We start from the raw sequence: 20,072 nt of genomic DNA on the forward strand, positions 1-20,072 counted from the left end.
CCTAAGTTATATGGGTCTGGACTTATCTGAGCTTGAAATGGGGGCGGCTGTACAATAGGCAATTGCTGCCCCCTCGTGGGAGGGAAAAACAATGCCAGTGGTCTTACCAGCGCTTTATTGGCACTTCCTCCCCCGCAGAAAAACCAAAACCCGAACAAATTCGGAAATGGCGCTTCATGTCATGCTTTTCACTTGCCGAATAAATCCGGGAATGGCAGTGAATGAGTTAATATATTAAAAAAATACACTCCCGCCATTTAAAAAAAATCACTTAATTTTATACACCCAAAACTTATCAACATGTCACTCTCCCCTTTCGCTCATGAGAGAGAAAAAAAAACATAGATCCGTATTTTCCGGACAAAGGCGCACCTTCAATGATTTTTGATGTCAAACACGAAAATAGAAATTGCTGAATGGTATAGCATGGTATTTTTATGAGCTGAACTATTCCAGGGTTTTATCAGTTGATCACAATAAAAGAATATATATTTTCAGAGATTACCATTCTTCAAGTTATTTTCCTTATGGGGGTTTTCATGGAATATTTTGGCTTTAAAATGTTTCTGAGATAAACAATTTGTTTTTCTTGAGATATGAAACACAAAAGCAAACAAAAAAATGCCTTAATTTCCCCAAATAATAATAATAATAACAATAAAATAAAGACAAAAATCCGCCAGGTGAAGTAAATTTAAGAGATTATTGAAATGAAACAATGTTTTATATATCCCAGCATGCACCGTGCACTACTACTTCTATGGGGGGAAAGGAGGTCGTGGCTGCTGACAGTCGTCGTGAGACCTGTTGTGGCTCAATCTTACTTCACATATGGCGCATTGTCATCGTTTGAATAAAATGAAGACTTTTCGGTGTGCCTTTTACGCCTTTTGTCGCCTCCCTTGAAAGGTTCGAAGTGAGTTTTCTTCTGTGTAATGTGCAATTTGTTGAGGATGGGGCCAACATATTGACGCCGTTTGGTTAGCGTCTTTCTGTTTTCCTAGCGGTTCCAACTTTCTGGGTCGCCAGTCGCCTCGGACCTTGTATCTTACATCTGTTATCTATTCTCCTTTCCCTTTCATGACCTCATTCAAACTCTTTAGCGTGCATCTTATCCGGACTCTAGTGGTCGTCATTTTGGAAGATAAGGCTCGCTTCCGTCCACTTCGTCCCCCTCGAGACTGCGCCATGAAGAAAGGGGAAAATTATTGTCACGTGTAACTGGTCGCGCAATCTTCACGGCCGCTTTGTTGAGCTCGGCCTCTTGGCAGCTTGGTTGACTTGAGGGGCAACCAAATCTTGGTAATGTTACTGTTGTGGCTTGTTTTGGGGCTGCGGGGGTGGAGGGTATCTGCACTTTACATTCTTCACTGTGTCCCATGGGGTATTTAATGTTTTGGACATTATTTTGTTCCCTTCTTCTGACTGATAAGGAGATCTTAACTCATTCACTGCTAGACAATGTGCAAAAATGTGTCCACTTCAGTGCCAGGGTTTTTGTCATTTTTACTCAAATTGCAGGACCCACAGAATATTAAGTTTTAGGACGACATAAATATTCAATGCAGTGTAAGAAACTTTAGACTCTCTTCTTTCATCAGAAAAGATGAGTTAATTCTAAAATTGTATGAGTCTGGTGTTATCTGAGGTTGAAATGGGGGCGGCTGAACAAAAGTTAAATGCTGCCCCATGCGGAAGGGGAAAACATTGCCAGAGATCTGTTCAGAGCTTATCGGCACCCCCTGCAAGAAAAAGAAAAACCCAAACAAATTGAGGAATGGCTCTCCACATCGTGCTTTTCAATTCCCGAATAAATTCGGGAATGGCAGTGAGTCTTCTTTCCTTTTGGATTTTCCCTTCAAGGGGTTGCCACAGAGAATCAGTGTCCTCCATCTTCAGAGGTTTGATTTGCATATTTGTTTTGACCAAGCTTTTACGTTGGATGCCCTTCCTTACACAGCCCTCTGCGGGAATGGCAGACACTACACTTAGCATGGCGCGGTGTGCTGTTGACGAGCTTCTTCATTTCAAATCGCATACAAAACGGCTTTTTTTTTTCTTTCGTGAGCAAGTGAACAGGGCGTAAGGTCATGGCAGCTCCCTACGGACCACGGCTTGAAGAAAAGTTTGAATATGATTACCGCTTCGTTGTAACTATAGCAACATAAGAAGTAGAGAAGGGGGTGTGCACACTTGTGTAACCACCTAATTTAACCACCTAATTTGTTCTGTATTTGTTTCTTAGTTAATTTTTTTCAATTAATTGTACAGGTTATAGTTCATATTAAAGGCGGAGAAAAAGGTGACATTATTTATCTTCTTTTTTATCTAGGTTTCTTTTTCCAACATCTGCCGCATTTTGACTGTCATTGGCACGTTGTGCCGCTGTCATGTCAACATGTGAGTTTGATTTTCACAGCTTTCATCCCCCATATCCCCCCATCCCTACCCCACCTCTCACCAGGAAAGCGCCACCATGTTTTTTGGCATCCTGGCTGAGTGATGTTGCCGTTAATTAAAGCTAATGTGTTGCTGATGTGCACGACGCTCAGATGTGAGAAGAACCCGTTTTCAAAGGCGCCGCCGTCATTAGTCGACTCGCCGTCGATATTCTGATGCTATAATGGGGGGGGGGGGATAAGATTTGAGCGTTTCTCAGCTTCAGTGTCGATTGGTCACATCTGAAGGGGATCTGGCATGGATACAGACGAGGGATCTTTTCATGTGACTGGACAAACATGTCCGCCGGATGATTCATGTTTCACAAGGACGTTAAGGACATCGAACAAATAACCCCGGTGGGGCGGATAAAGGCTGGAAAAACTGCGGGTATAGTGAATGACCTCCAAGACATTTGAAAAGAAACATATACAGTGCAAGGGGAAGTATGTGACGCAAAAAAAAAAAGATGCAAGTCAACTGTATAATTCCGCAGCAATGATGAATACTTCTCCACATTTGATCCAAAATTTGTTTTTAAATTCTTCCGTGCGTTTGTGTTTTTAGTAATAGGCTAAGCATTGAAAGGCTTTGGGTGAATTTGGGTGATTAGAAATGGAAAGCAATCCTTAGGAAAGCATGTTATACTCTTAAAACCAGGGAGTCCAATTTTGTTTGGGATAAAATCCCACTGTTCAGAGAATTTTCCCAACATTTCTCATTTCGATCTATTCAATATGCTTATAAACCATTTTTGCTGCGGAATGTACATGACCCAACTATATAATTGATCGAATTTTGTTGTATATTGATGACATGAATACATTTTTGTCACATTTTCTTGGACATACCCAAACCAGTTGACAACCAATCACAGAGCACACAGAGACGAACAACCATCCATGGTAAAATTCCCACCTTGAGACAATTTTAGTGTGCCATCAATTTGCCATACATGTTTGTGCAATGGGATGAAACCAGATTACCCAGAGAATACCCACACAGGTCCGGGGAGAGCATGTAAACTCCACATAAGGAGGCTAAGGCTATTGAACCACCAGGCTGACCTCATTTAGTTTCAAATAAGTCATAATCATTGTTCAAAGTGGAATTATTTGAGTTTTTTGGTTGGGGGTGTTCTTCACTAGTCAAGTGCTCCATAATTTCACAGTGTTACTTGAATCGCCTGTAAACTTGGGAACTCTCCATCCCCGTGGGCCAGTGAGCTCTGTGATGTTGACACAGAGCCAGATAGACGGACAGACGGGGGAGCACCCCCTTTGAATACCCCCCCTACCCCGCCACCCTCCCAGCCCGGCGCTCAGCCTTCTTTTGTCTGCTTGTCCTGCAGCATTACACTTATGCTTGTAGCCTCCTAATTGCTCTGGACCCCGCAGAGAAGGAAGCCAAAAGCACTGGGGTTCCAAAAGCCTCTTCAGCCTTTACGAGGTCCCCCTCCCCACCCACTAGCGTCCCCCACTTCTTTTAGCTGCAATGAAACAATGAGTGCTCATTTGGCTAAGAATCTCATGCGCTCCATGAACACTCCCACCCCTTCCCCCGCCCACACCTTCCCAAGTCTTTGCGACCTATTCACATCTGGCAGCGTTAGCGATTGCACTTGCTAACAGACTGCCCGCCACCCGCCATGCAAGTGCCCCCACTGTCACATGTCAATCCTGCTTGTGTGTGTTGTCGTTGTCCTCAGGCACCTCTCCAGCCACCCCCGGGCTCTTCGGCTTCCGTGGTGGCAGCCGCCGCAGCCGCCGCGGCCGCATCGGGCACCCCCCAGTCTCTGAAACTGACGTATCCAGAGACTCTGGACCGTATCAAGGAGGAGTTCCAGTTCCTACAGACTCAGTACCACAGGTGCGTATCACATTTCAAGCAAAAACAGAGCATTATGAAACACAACAGCTACGGATGATATGATGTTATTTTTCATGTCAGAAAAATGGCTCATTCGTCACCACTGCATTAGACTTTGAGTGTATATACACACAAACAATGTGTGTGATGTTTATTACTCGGTTGGTGTGTAGAAAGACGCAGTCTTTGAATGAAGGATTTGGGCTTAGCTGTGGCGCCCCTATGCCCCACCATCCTTTTGGCACACCTTTGTGCCCCTCCCCCCCCTCACTCCCCTCATTCTTATCCTCCTCTCATCCTGCTTTGAATTTGCTTACCAGTATCCTCGTCCCCGCCCTCCTCTTTTCTGTCCCACTTCAAACTTCTTTTGTACACGCTCCCATTTACAGTCTTCTTACCCCTGTGGCTACGGCAGCTTCGCTCAAAACCCTGGATGTGTGTGTCTCCACACGCACACACACACATACACACGTGTTCTTGCGCAGCCATTTCTCCTTTGGCACAATTGTGTCGGGGGTCCTGGTAATCCATGAGTTGGTGAATTGTTCAAAAATGGAAAAAAAGCAATGAGGACACAGTAATAACTCATATTTGTATATATTTTTTCGCTTTAAGAAACATTTATGTCTGAATTTTCGGGGGCTTGGAAACGATTAGGGCATTTACATGGAAAACGCATCTTGACTTCCAGAACCAAATTCATTTCAAGGTGTGTATTTTGACACATTTATTGTCACTCTGTTGAGAGGGCACTTTATGTATGTTAGTGGCAAAAGATCCCACACATTTTTTTACATCACAGTCTTCTTGAACATCGGGAAAATAGTTAGCCAACGTTACAACGGGTAAGCTTCAGTTATAGCCACATCCTTACGTCAAATACCAAAATATGTGTGGAGCACCCTTTGGATAGATCGTGGCAAATCAAGGCATTGTTGGCGCGTGAATCAGCCCTGCTGGCATCATTTCGTGTGTTAGGAAACAGCTGGACCGGTGCCCTTGTGCCAAACACACCTTGCTAAATACACAATAATTGAATTGAAAAGATTTTGAATGGGTGTGCCGCAGATTCCTTCTTAAGCGATTTGGGGGATGATTTCCGAGAAAAATATGCAAAGGGAAGATTCTAAATCTTGACCACCAGCATAGTTGTTGCCAGTGCAACAGATTGAACTATGTGGATTCATTTCTCTGATGGATTGGATGTTTTTTGTTTTTTGTTCTTTTCCGGGCGGGCTGCTCGTAACCTATTCCTTTGGCACGCATATGAAGCTTTTAATCATTTTGACACGCACTCCTGAATGTAAGGGATTCATTTTGTCAAAGTCAAATGGTCACGTACGTGGAGCCCTCATTTTCGAGGGAGTTCTTCTGTTCCTACATTAGTGACATAACCAGAATTTTTACACAAGTCGGAAAGCGCCACAGTTTATCGCCAGCCGATGTTAAGGTCATAAAAATGGTAAATGGTGGTCTGAATAATTTTAGGCCACAGGTTTCAAAGTCAAGGCCCACCACATCATTTTATTCGGACCGCGAAATCAATCCAATAGAACAGTGGTCCCCAACCTTTTTTTGTGCCACGGACCAGTTTAATGTCAGACAATATTCTCACGGAAACTTTCCAAAGACGTTTGTTTTTTACTCATTTTGCTGTCTTACGGTGGGCTAATTTTAGCGGTATGTATCACGTGACCTAGACGAGCGTTTTGACATGCGTCAAGAGTAAGTCATAGATGGATGTAATCTGGTAATGTTTTATTTTGCAAATTACAGTGTCTGAAACTCATGACAAAAAGTTAGTGGACCCAGGAAGACAACTCTCGTCATAAAGTTCCCTGCCCCATTTTTCACAATTTAAAACCAAACGACATCTAATCACCAAAAAAAAACATTGGATTTTTTAAAATTAAGGAAGTACCTACCCCAAATGCTCCCGTGCCTAATTTATGGTAAATATCACTTGCTGACGATTTTGCTCCAGTTATCGTTTGTCATCATGGTGCACAATGTTAGCATTGTGCTGTCTGCTCAGGGCTACATGGACTCGTCTTTCTAAGAGGCTTTCAAAACTCTCAAGTACACTTTTCAGTCAGGGTGTAGTGCGAAGCAGGCTTCTGATTGGCTGCCGGTGCCGAGTATGCAAATTGCCAAATGAACGTTCGTTTGGCAATTTGCATACTACTGCTTGTAGCTTTTGCTTTATTGAATAAAACAAACGTTTAATTTGAAAAAAAAAAAAAAAAACTTACTTTCTTGTAATAAGTTGTCGGCCACCTGGGCCGAGACGTTTTGAAAGTTGTATGCCCGATGTAGAAGTTGTACACCCCGGGCCACCGGGCAGACACTATTTCACTGTAAATTATTTATTCTTTCTGCGCGGCCCGGCACCAAATGACCCACGGACCTATACCGGTCCGCGGCCCTGGGGTTGGGGACCTCAGCAATAGAACATGTCAAGTGCCATGATGCTTGCTGAAGTTTGAACCAAAATTTCAAATTGTCATATGTAAACCACAAGAACAGTCATTATTCTTGACCTCAGATTTGAAAAGTTGTTATTCATTAATTTATTGTGTCTTCAGTGTGTAATATATGGAGGGGAGTAAACATTGTAATGTTTTCCCCAAATTCATAAGAGCACTCGAGAGGAAACCGTAACTACAATGTGGCCCGTGGCAAAAAAATGAGTTTGACACCCTTGCTATGAATAGAACAGTGACACCTTCGTACCAGGCTTCGCAATTTTAGTTTAGTGTGTGCTACTGGTTACCGAGTAGTTTAGTTGTGGTACCCAAGAATCTTCTTTAATCATGGGCGGGGACATCATGAATGGCACCTAATTTGTGGAGAAGAACGATAATACACACCTAATCCCTGTTTTCCACGATTCTTTTCGATTTATTGCCTATAATTGTTTTTCAAACTCTAAATTATTCGCTAGCAAACCTCAGCTCCTCACCGACATAGAAAAGTGTGTTGACATACTTCCTCGATACCAACGACTACCTTCCTGTTTACTAGTGCTTTGATGCCGCAAGTGAACAATAAAAGCAAATCACTAATGATAGGATTCCACAGAAGAAAGTTCACCTGTTGAGGAGCGACGGGCTCAGACATCTCGCATCTTGTGCAGTATTTTGGGTTTCATCGGCACCATAGGAACAGAGCTCCCTTGTCAACGGAGGAATGCCTCATAGTTCCACTTTCAAAGCTGTTAAACACTTTATTTCTGCTGATTTTGGTTCTACACGCCCATTTAAAACACACTAAATCCAATTTCATTCATTCCAAAGTCCCGGTCTTCATTCCCACCCAAGTTATCTTTGGATGCGGTAAGCAATTCGTAAAGACCTTGAGTCAGTCCTCAGTAACGAAAGTTGATGTTTTACTGATGTCATTATGACCACAAATCCTCCTGCGGTTGCATACAGGACAGGCCTGGCGCTGAAAAGAAAAGCACTTGTAGCCACCGTGTTTGCCTGCATACACAAACACACTGGGTGATGATGTATGTGTGTAAACACACACACACACACACACTCACACACGTGCAGGGAGCGCCAATTATCGGCGCACACAAATAGACGTCGCCTAGAAATAGCAGAAGCTTACGTGTGTCTTCTGGCTGCGGCGATGGTAGTGGGAGTCTGATAGATGTTGGATTAGACAGCGGCAAAGAGACTGAGGGGAAGGGATTAGCATTGATGAGCTGCAACTGCTTGTGTGGCGGGTAGGGGTGGGTGTGTGTGTCGTGGCGCGCAAATGCAAATGTCTGTCGGTTTTCGGCGGCGTGTTAGGTAGGCCGCCGTGTGGAAACGAGAAGGGGAGAACGACTCATTCAAGATTTTGGTGTGTGTGTGTGCGTGTGTGTGTGTGCGTGTGTGTGTGTGTGCGTGTGTGCGTGCGTGCGTGCGTGTGTGTGTGTGTGTGTGTGTGTGTGTGTGTGTGTGTGTGTGTGTGTGTGTGTGTGTGTGTGTGTGTGTGTGTGTGTGTGTGTGTGTGTGTGTGTGTGCAAACAAAACAGCCTGTAATCAACAGACTGAGGCAATGGAGCTTTAATTCCTTCAATTCTTTTGCCAAACATTTGCATGCACACGCAGACACACACTCACACACTAATAGGCTGCTCCCAGTGACTGTTGGTCTGTGTGCGTGTGTGCATGGGGGTGGTCTCTTCAGTCACCACGAACACACTACCACTCATAATTGAAGCCCTTCTACTCTACTTTGGGTGCATACTTGACCGCTGTTATAACAGACACCGCCCCAACACACACACACACACACACACACACACACACACACACACACACACACACACACACACACACACACACACACACACACACACACACGTTCTGCATAAGTGTGTCATGTGACCTTAACAATTGATGTGAAGCAAAAAAAGGATTGTTGCGGTTGGCTTCATGCAGAAGTACACCTGTCTCGGGTTATGCTTCACAATCAAGTCTGAAAGGGACAGTACGACTCTCAGCATCAGTGGGCACACAGATTTTTTAGCCGTAACTGACAGATTAAAAAACATCAAGCATGTAGCAGTTTTGGTTTTAGAGTGATTGGTGTGCTTTGAGCAACCACATACACACACACACACACACATACACATGAAGATTCTGTCCCAACACCAATCTTGACCCATCATCCTTTGAAGCAAAAATAAGAACAATCTTAGACGATCGCATGTGCCAATGTTGCACAAGGGTTTCCGAAAAGGAATGTAGGCAGGACGCTTTGAAAAATGGCTTTGTCGTCAACATTAGACTTGCTTTGAAAAATAACTTCTTGCCATGTGAGGAACCCACATTTTAAACAACAATAAAACAATGTCGGTTCGGACATTGTTTTAATATCAAGCTGCTTTATTGTTCGTCACTCAACCAACCTGTTTCAGACTTTTTGGGACAAATCCACTATTAACACCTCTTGGACAAGTATGGCCCATTGATTTGGTGAAATTGAGTTTGAGAAACTGGAAGCTGAAGCTGGAACAAAGCACGAACATGGAAAAAATGAATTGCTCCCCCTTGTGGCCAGTGCTTTATTGGCACCCAAACAAGAAAAAAACACAAAACCCGAACAAATTCGGGAATGGCACTCTCCTTCATATTTTCAATTCCTGAATAAATTTGTGAATAGCAGGAGATGAGTTAATATTATTGACAGCGGTGTAGCATCGTCTACCCAATAATACGTACAGTATGACACTGTAGATGTCTTGGTATCACAGAACTGTGTTGAACTGAATTGTGCCTCAGTTATCGAAACGTAGTTTTTCACTGGCAACTTGGTGCTAATAAACAGTTGAAGTGAATTGAGGTGGTTTCCGATAGGCAGAAGTTGTACTTTACTGCCATTTTTTGGCATATTTGCACTCAGAAATTTTAGTGGCAAAGTGGTTTCATTCTGACAATCAATTACTTTTTTAGGGGGAGAGGGGCAATTGTCCTGTATGTCACAGAGAGGTAGCCATTTCATGCAACCTGAAAAATGTGAAAACCTGTTGTTCACTATAGTACCTGTTGTCCCTTCAGTGGGGAGTCAAGGAGCACTGGATTGCAATTGGATGGCCGGATTTTTTTTAAATCAGCTCTCTCTGCCAGCGACGTACAGTATAGGGACATACAGAAAAATAAAATGGTGTTCTGCAAGATGGCAAAAAGTACAATTATTAACAAGAATAAAGCAACATCTCCTATACAGGAGGCATGCTGGCTTATATGCTTTTATGTTCACAGAAACAAGGGCATGTTTGTCCATTTGCGATCATCATTATTTTGCTGTTAGATCGTTTTGTGCCATTTCTGTGTGGGGGTATGTTGTGAGATTTTTTTATATATAAAACTTAAGGATGTGCCATGGCTCAGTGAAAGGTTGGGGAAACACCAGTGTATAGTGTATACACATACACAAACGTGTACAAATGTATTTAATCGACTCGACTGTGACACTGCATTTGTATGTGCCAAGAAGTGAATGCGATGACAGATACGAGTTCACTTGGCCTGCTACTGCACAAGATCCAATCCTGTGGGTGGGTGTGTGTGTGCTTGTGCGTGTGTGTGAGACAGAGAATTGTGCACACCATTGAAAGATGATGGAAGTGTATACATGCAAGTTGGGTGGGCTCCCATTCTTCCTGTGCGTACGTGAGAGATTTTTCTATCGGCCCATCCTCCAGCCCCAGTGGATTTGCAATGAATGGTTGATCAATACTTAATGAGATGTAAAGTGAACAGTCACAACCCGGACGCCGGCAGCCTAAACGCTTCTAACGCGTGATTGCGGTGATGTTACGATCAATAGGATTGAGCGCCGACTGATATCTTTTTAACCGCAACGATGGTTTCTATTCTTTTCATTGTGTCACGGAAACTGTTTGGGAGTTGTGGAAGGAGGGCGGGGGGCGTTTTAGTAGCAGCGCCAAAACCATCCGTCAAGATCAAACTATTTACGAGTCGTATCATTGCCATAATTATAAAGTGAAATGAGATGATGCTTATTTGTAAATTCAACATCTTTGTGCCGTTGCCAGGTGACAACTCAGAGAGCTAATTGAGAGTGAGTTATTGAAGAGACAAAACATTTGTCGATGAGCTATCCATTTTTAAGTCATTACACACTCGGGAACCTCCCAGAGCCTCTCCACGGTCCAGGAGTGTGTTTATTTCAAACTAAAGGTTTTCAAATCACATTTTATGACAGGGGAGGGGGACTTTTTGACAGTGTTGGTTGGATAAAGCTGCAAAATGACTAAACACACGTGAGCAATAAACAAATGAGTAATAAATGCAGACATACATAGATAATTAGATAAATAGATCGATAGATAAATAATAATTTGTTTATTTCTCAATTTGTTCACCTATTTATGTATTTAATTAATTAATAAATGCTAACTTGCCAAATATATAAACAAATAAATTAATCAATTGAATGATAACCTGAACACGGCATAGAAGTGGTGCTGCTTTAAAAACTCCAAGAGAATGAAAATGAAAGTAGGGTATTTTCCGGATTATAAATCGCCCCAGCCGTAACACGCATAATAAAGAAGAAAAAACACAAGTTACACTGGAGTGTAAGTCGCATTTTTAGAAGAAATTTATTTGATAACATCCAAGATCAGGAAGAGAAACATCATCTTGAAAGGCAATTTAAGTCATTCACTGCTGGACGATGTGCAAAAATGGGTCCACTCCAGTGGCAGGGATTTTGTCATTTTCACTGAAATTAAAGGACCCACAGAATATTGAATTTCAGGTCTACATAAACATTCAATGCAGCGTAAGAAACTTTAGACTCTCTTCTTTCATCAGAAAAGAAGAGTTAATTCCTCAAGTTATATGGATCTGGAGCAGGGGTCGGGAACCTTTTTGACTAAGAGAGCCATAAAAGTAAAATATTTAGAAATGTTTTTTCAGTGAGAGCCACACACACGCGAGCATGCGCGCACACACACATGCACGTGCGGCCACTTTTCAACAAAATATCATAATGTATTTTTTTTAAGCTTTTTTTTAACTTGTTGATAGTACTCACCGTTAACATGAATGGTTTTCCGTTCTTCATGATTGGTAAAAATCCAGCCAACCGATCGGAATGAAAGTCAACTTGCCGGGTCCATAGGCGAAGTTACTGCTAGCTAGCCTGCACACGGCTCATTAGCTTCCACACTTGCTATCTGCAAGATACTTCTCTCAGAAGTATATTGATGCTAATGTTAACATGGGGCTTGTTAAAATGTCACTGACATTCGACTGTTTCATTGATGGTATTGTTTCATTGCAAATTAGAATCAACCACAAAGGTGAATCCTCAAGGTTCATTCAAGCTGAAATGTACTCGTCTTTTTTTTTTTTTTTTACTCATCTGGCTCATTTAAAGGGGCCCTGTTTCAACATGACGGCCAGTATCATCCAATCAAAATTGCGCTTTCCGCCAACCTAGGTCAGTGTCATCCAATCAAAATTGCGCATTCCGCCAACTGCAGCTCCAACAGGAAATGAACGGCGAAAAAGTGAGAATATGTATTTAGTTTAATCGGCGAGCCATATGCAATCATCAAAAGATCCATATAGGGCTAGTGAGCCATAGGTTCCCGATCCCTGGTCTGGAGTAAAAAGAGGTGCAAGTGGGGGGCGGCTGTACAAAAGGCTGGTACAAAAGATGCTTGCCCCTCGTGGGAGGGAAAAACATTGCCAGAGGTTGACCAGCGCTTTATAGGCACCCTGCAAGAACCCCTCCCCACAAACACATGAAAAACCAAAACCCGAACAAATTCGGCAATGGCACCCCATGTCATGTCATGTCATATTTTCAGTTCCTGAATACATTCGGGAATTGCAATGAATTAGTTAAAATACAAATAAAATGAAGAACAAGCTGAATAGGAGTACGGTGTGTTCACGTTGTATGACGCATAAGCAACCAAGTGCGAACTTGCCGGGATGGTCACATGACATATTAAGAGCTAATCTTATAGCTACAGCATGCAAACAACTTGACCAAATTATCAGTGTCACTCCAAATCACTCAATCCAATGAAATCTTCATTCTCTGCGTCACTTTTAAACAACACCGCCAACTCCGAAGCAAGACGATATGTCGCCTCTGCGACGTAGTTATCGTCAGAATCGTCGTCAAATCATCGACATGGGCTTGGAGCGCCCTCTCACGGTCAAATGTGAAAACACGTGAATTGTTATTAGAAACCCTTTAATCGTCCCACAATGGGATAATTTGCAATTTGTCTTAATAATGTGTTTGTAATTACACAGGTAAATCATTCTAGTAACTATAAATCGCACCCACGGCCAAACAATGGGTAAAATATGGGACTTTATTCCAGAAAACAGGGTAAAGAAAACGAAGGCCGGAGCCGTTAATGACACCTGGGACATTTCTGAAAGTGCAACATCTTAATTAGACTCTTTGGTTTGCTTCCTTTTTGACCTCCTTTGTGTGTGTGTGAGTGAGTGTGTGTTTTCATCCAGCATGTTTGGGCTCATGCGTGGGTGTGTATTGCTGCATAAATGGAATGTTTTTGCTAATGTGATGCAGCTTTACACGCTTCTTAGCTTTGAGTGATGTGCGCGGGCGCGTGCGTGCGTGTTCATCAGCCACGCAGCACGGACCGAGCTGTCGGAAAAAGCGACATGCTGCAGATTTGTAGCGCGTTCAGCTGATCACCTTATCTGCTATCACCCCCGGGGAAAGATTTGAGAGACGCACGCACACACACGCGCGCGCAAACACCTTCCTCCCCCTTTCATGCTTCTCGCACTCCCACCATCTCTAAATGGCACCCAGCTCAAGCCTAATTATGACAGCCAATCTTTCCTTACTTCCTTGCCACCAGTTTCTTTTTTTTTTCTTTCTCTTTGTTTTTTCTGTTTTTTTTTTGTCTGTCTGCTTTCTTTCAATGGTTCCCTTCCCCCAGCTCCATCAGTCACATAATGAGAACCCACATACTAGTTTTCAACCTTGAAAGCCATTATTTGTAGATAATGTGTGTGGGGGGGAAAAACACCAACAGACAGTAGACCTGTATGTGTGGCAATGATCAAATGAACATCATACAAAAGAAGTGCTAATATGAAACATAATAATACATTTGTTCGATTTTCCGCAATGCCTTGATATACACGGTCAGGCCCTTAATTAGCCTTAAAAGTTGCACTTAAATTTTAAATCTACCAATCTTAAAAAAAACACCACAATGTTTTTTGCTAAGAAATAATAAAATCCACCTATATATTTTTTTGAATGGCAATATGGTGTGGTAGCACGGTGTCGGTGTCGTTAATCCATCGGGTTTGAATCTCTGGCCAACTTCCTTCAATGTTTTTAAAATATGCATCTTAGGTCCACTGGAAATAAGTATTAATTTGTATTTGGCCCAAAATGTTGTGATCATAAGAGTGAATCTCAAGCGCCATCTCTGACTGATCCTATTTTGTTGATAAGGTGGTCTGTATTTGCATTTGCCATTACATGTCTATCATAGCCTGACACGCAGGGTCTGTAATTTGACTCCAGGATGTGGTGTGAAACAGGTCTCCCATGTTGTTTGATATTTCCTGCAACCACTTTCCAGTCTTTTTTATTTTTTAAAACAACTTTTAACTCCCAAAAAGCAACCTGAGACCTTACAGTCCAGTGCATGTCATCATCAGTTCTCTGTAAAACTTTACTGCTCTTATTTTTCTCTGTCGACACAAGAACACCATTGATTTTTAAAATATAGCCAACACAAGAGGACAAGGTAGCTCTCTCTCTCTCTCTCTCTCTCTCTCTCTCTCTCTCTCTCTCTCTCTCTCTCTCTCTCTCTCTCTCTCTCTCTCTCTCTCTCTCTCTCTCTCTCTCTCTCTCTCTCTCTCTCTCTCTCTCTCTCTCTCTCTCTCTCTCTCAGTCGCACACACTGCACACTTGAGCCGAGAGGCAATTGCACTGTAATAAAATCTATAAGGTGAAGGGGGGTGGTAGTGGAGGGGCTTTAATCCTTAACTCCCTTCCACCTTTTGGACGCCATTGCCTCTTCTTTCTTTCTGCCACCCACCCAACCCACCCCCTTTACTTCTCCTTCTCCCGCACGGTGTGGCAATGATAAATGAGTCAATTACATGTGTGCAGCGTGTGTGCGTATGTGCGTGGAAAGGAAGCTGGTGGGGCTGTTATTACCTGTTGCAGCCGGGGGGTAATGTTGCCGTATTAATCATATTCTAATTTTCCTCTGCCGTGCAACCCGCCCACAAGACACACATCATCACCAGGCACACACCCACACACACAAAGCCACTGCCCACCGCTGCTCCCCCGATCAATCTATTTGCCGCCTGCAAACAAATCAGCGTAAACTGGGCCCAAAATACGACCTCTCCGGGGACGGGGGGGCTGCTCTTTGCGGCATGAGATACTATATATGTGTGCGTGTGCGTGTGCGTGTGTGTGTGTATGTGTGTGTGTGTGTGTGTGTGTGTGTGTGTGTGTGTGTGTGTGTGTGTGTGTGTGTGTGTGTGTGTGTGTGTGTGTGTGTGTGTGTGTTTGATACACGTGGCACAGAAGAGAATGATGTGTGTCTTTTTTGCAAATGTGGCCAAAAGCATTATCCGATATTAGAGGACAGGAGGGACCTGTTGGCCAGAGTGGTGAGACAGACACACAGAGATATAGGACACATGGGAGAAGTGTTTGGCCCACCTCATCTATGCTCTGGTGTTCTGTGTGTGCATGTGTGTGTATGTGTGTTTCCTCCATTCAGAGGCACATGTTCAACAGAAGAGTGGTAATTAGAGACCAGGGTGTTTTTTGCAGTCTTTGTCAGAGGGTGGAGGGGAAATGCAGATTGTATATTGTTTTCTAAATTATATGACATAGGCGGTCTCATAGGAAAGAATATTAGGGCCACACACACACACGCGGGAAGACAGATACTGAATACGCCATGACGGTAAATATGCGTACAAGAAAACAAAAAGGAAAGAGATGTCTATAGGTGCGGGAGTGTATCTTTCACAAACATAGAAAAAAATAGCATTTTAAGACATTTGTTTTTTGCAAGCGTTTATTTGTAAAGAGCATTTATCTGCGATTGGATGGCAACCGGTTCAGGGTGTCCCTTGCCAACTGCCCAAAAACAGCTAGGATAGGCACCTCCTCCCCCGCGACCCTCATGAAGAATAAGCAGTTCAGAATTTGAGTGAGTGAGGTGACTGAGGTGACTGAGTGAGTGAGTGAGGTGAGTGAATGAAGGACATGATTTATAAAAATGCAAATGTTAAGGTGATTTTTTTTTCATCGACATATTCAGGTCAGATATTTCTCTTCTGTGTGGGATCTGCTGGAAGGTGCTAATTGCTTGTCATCACTTAGCAAACTTTTTGACTCGCGGGCCACAATGGGTTCTAAAATTTGACAGAGGGGCCGGGCCAAGAGCATTTGGAGGGAGTGTTTGGGCCGGATATACTAAAGCATTAAATGTAGTGTGTGCAAACCTCATAGCACAGTAAGAACACTACAACCCAATTTACTAACTGTATTTCAAATGTGAAAAAAATGGCCCTTATCAGTTAATAAATTTGTCTCAAGGAATATGCAAGATATGGCATTTACATACTATTTCGCAGACACTGGGAGGAGGAAATGTAAATAGATTAAAATAACATACGTGCTGTAATTTATCAAGATTGTGTCTGTTTTTAATAAGTTTCAATCGAATGTGCAAATTTAAAGAAATCAACATTTATTGAAAAATTGAATTACTTTCAACATTCAAAACATATTATTACACAACAAAATACTCAATCTCAATAATATCTACTTGTGTTAAACTCCGCAAAATCATGGATGGATTGTCCTGACCACGCATTCTACAAACTCGCCACGGACGCCCTCACCTTCACGCGCAAACAGTACATGTTTATCGCTGCCAAGCACACAGACATAGGCTGTATTAAATATCCTACCTGCATCTGAAATATGCATACTCGGCACGGCAGCCAATCAGAAGCCTGCTTCGTTCTTACGGACTGTCCCGAACGTTGTAAGGTCATGCATTTGCATATCATTTTCCAAAGTAGATAAACAGAACGTGAGCCTCAGGAGAAATTCAAAAGAATCTAACAAAATTTATTATTTTGATTCTGATTCTGACATTACAAAATGTAAACCTACATTATCCCGTGAATGGAAAGTGTCCTTGAGAGTTTTGAAACGCGCTTGGAAATTAAATGTATTATTATTATTATTATTATTATTAAAAGCATCGTGGAAAGAGGAGTTCGCGTCGCTTGTAGCAGACAACGCAAACATTGCATTGTGCACCGACAAACGACAACTGGACAAGATCTTCAGCAAGGGATATTTACGATAAATTAAGCAAGGGAGCATTTGTGGTAGGTACATCCTTAATTGAAAGAAATCCTTTATACTTCACAACAATGTTGTTGTTTTTTTGATTAGTCGTCTTATTGTGTTTCAAGTTGTGAAAAATGGGGCAGGCAACTTTATGACCGGGCAGGCAACTTTTCAGAGTTTTCTGGCCAGGTGTGCGCTACCGTTTTGTCATGAGTTTCAGACACTGTTTTACTATAATTTGGACAAATTTGGTGGGCCAGATTAAAAAGTATGCGGGCCGTAGTTTGCCCATATCTGACTTAGTTTGTCACCACCCAATCATCTTTGTTGCCAATTGAGACATTTTTTTTCTCCATTTGGAGATAAATTCAAACTACCAATACTAACAGCGGCTTTCATCTTCTTGTGTCATTTCCTCTCGTCACAGTTTGAAGCTGGAATGTGAGAAACTGGCCACAGAGAAGACCGAGATCCAGAGACATTATGTGATGGTGAGCCAAGTCATCTGGGACTTTTTCATCTGCAAACAGCTGCTAAGCACCCACCGTGAACCACACGCAAGACCACACACACGCCCCCGTGCACACACACAAAGTCTTTCTACCAGGGAATAAGCGGCCAATCCAATACATGCGTGTGGAATGTGGACACCTGGGCGAACACACAGTTGTATGAAATGGTCAGACGGTTACGATCGCGCTCAAGAGACCAATCAGATTAACCAATCAGAGTGACCAACTCACCTTGAGGCCAAATGAAGTTCCTAACTAGTTTCTGTATTCAATTAACGGGGATCGCAGCCACCAATGGTCAAAGTTCTTCCAAAGTATGGAAATGTTGCGATGAAAAGAAATGAGGCGCGCACACGTTTTGAGGTTAATGTGTGTTTCCACTTGGCTGCAGCAATACCGTGAGGGCGGCGTTATGTGAATCCTCGGCTCGGTTCAGTCGGCGGAATTCTCCTTGCCATCTCAACCCCCTCGCCGCCACAGCTGAACCCGTGCCGGATGCCAAGAACCCACTTGAGCGCTGCCAAAAAAGAAAAAAAAAATGCTATGTGGCATTCCTGGCACAGAGCTCGGAAATGTGTATCGATGTGTGGGGGTGGATGGGGGTGGTGGGCATGAGGTTTTGGCTCTTGCTAAAGAAAATCTGGGCTGGTTGAGGGTTTGGCAAGGTCTCCACTCCTGACGGCTGATTTTTTTTTTTGGGGGGGGGGGGTGGTGGTGGTTGTTGGGAGGGGGTGAGTGTTGCTAAGCAACAGGCAAAACTTGGCACACCAACTGTCAAGCGGAGCTGCCAGCTGCCAGGAAAGGCATCTTTTATGGAGGCGCAGACAAACAGCAACACATGTGCATACACACCTGCGTCCGTGCACACATTTGCTCCCGTGCCAAGAAAAGATGTCTGCGGAGAGACAACCTCTGCCCATCTCCTCTTCTGCCAGAATATTCTGGCGCTCCAACGTTCCAATCTCCTCTCTGAAAAGCAAATGTCAGCCTGTCACTTTGCGAGGCATCCAACTTTAAAATACTAGAGAGAGGGGAGGTGGAGTGTGGTGGGGAAATTGAGGAAGAGGGCTGGTTGAGAAAGAGGGGGGGGGTTGGGGAGACGCCCATCTCTCATTGGCTCCCCACTTTTTTCTTCTTCGTAGGAGTCAAAAGGTTCAAACCGCTCAAATTAGACGTGATTATTGCGGCGGTCCGACTAAATTTTTTCCTCGTTCATGCTCACTCGGAGACCTCGCGGATACCCTTCAGGCGTGTTTTTTGAGCAGAGATGGATTCTGAGGTATTGTGGGCTGCCGTCACCATTTCAAAGCAAAAATTGTGGAGAAAGCCACCGGCTTTTCATTTGTCCCATGTCTATACAATGGCAACACACGCAGGGGTCCATTGTAGTGCTTGATGCACACCTGTGACATTAAGATTAACTCATTCACTGCCATTCCCAAATTCATTCCGTCCGGAATTGAACATATCACAGAGCGCCATTAGCGCCATTCCCAAGTTAGTTCGGGTTTTGTTTTTTCTTGCTTGGGTGCCGATAAAACACTTGCCAGACTTCTGGCCAAGTTTTTCCCTTCCACAAGGGGCAGCATTTCCCTTTTGTCTTATGTTAGTGCTTTGTTCCAGCTCCAGCTGTTGTTAAAGCGCTATATCAACCCATATGTATGTATGCTTTGTATTTTGGACAGTCACCCTCATTTCAAGCTCATATAACTCCAGACCCATTTAACTTGGGAGTCTAAGGTTTCTTACGCTGCATTGAATGTTTATATAGTCCTAAATCTCAATATTCTGTCGGTCCTGGAATTCAAGTGACAATGACAAAAACCCTGGCACTGGAGTGGACACATTTTTGCACATGTCTGGCAGTGAATGAGTCAAGTAATATTTGGGGGGAAAACATCTTATTTGCTATCCATCCGAGTCATTACTGACCCCAAAAGGGCTAATTTCATCAATTTTTGCCAATATGATGACGAATGGTAGGGCCCAAACTCGGAATTGAGTCATCACCAATTCATATCAGTGAATTTTGTGCACTGTCAATGACGGAATGAATGAATTGAATGAATGACCGATTGAATAAATAAATAAACAAATACATAAAATGGGTCGATGAATTGATAAAACAATTGCTAAATGAATAAATTGATAATTAGATGAATGTATAAATAAATCCCTAAACGAATAAATAGATAAATAAATGAATGGATAAATAAATCTCTTCATGAATAAATAGATGAATGGATAAATATGTACAGTAGATGAAAAAATACGTTGATGTAAATAAATACTTAAAAACATAAATAAACACATAAACACAAATAAATAATAAATAAATGATGTCTTGCTTTTGACATGAAGGGCCGGTTATGA

General features: G+C 42.8%; 1 protein-coding gene across 7 annotated transcripts in view; it reads left to right on the plus strand.

The window, feature by feature from the left end:
- tle2a (TLE family member 2, transcriptional corepressor a) overlaps positions 1-20,072 on the plus strand; it is a 50,791-nt gene that overhangs the window by 11,071 nt on the left and 19,648 nt on the right. For all 7 annotated transcript variants that reach the window (XM_089000981.1, XM_089000984.1, XM_089000985.1 and 4 more), the window contains 2 exons: positions 4,148-4,308; positions 17,615-17,678. In XM_089000981.1, the coding sequence (XP_088857107.1) occupies positions 4,148-4,308; positions 17,615-17,678 (225 nt within the window). The remainder of the gene's footprint in view (positions 1-4,147; positions 4,309-17,614; positions 17,679-20,072) is intronic.

This window comes from Hippocampus bargibanti, linkage group LG07 (assembly GCF_051943395.1).
Source record: "Hippocampus bargibanti isolate YZ-2025 linkage group LG07, ASM5194339v1, whole genome shotgun sequence".
Classification (NCBI taxonomy): Eukaryota; Metazoa; Chordata; class Actinopteri; order Syngnathiformes; family Syngnathidae; genus Hippocampus; species Hippocampus bargibanti.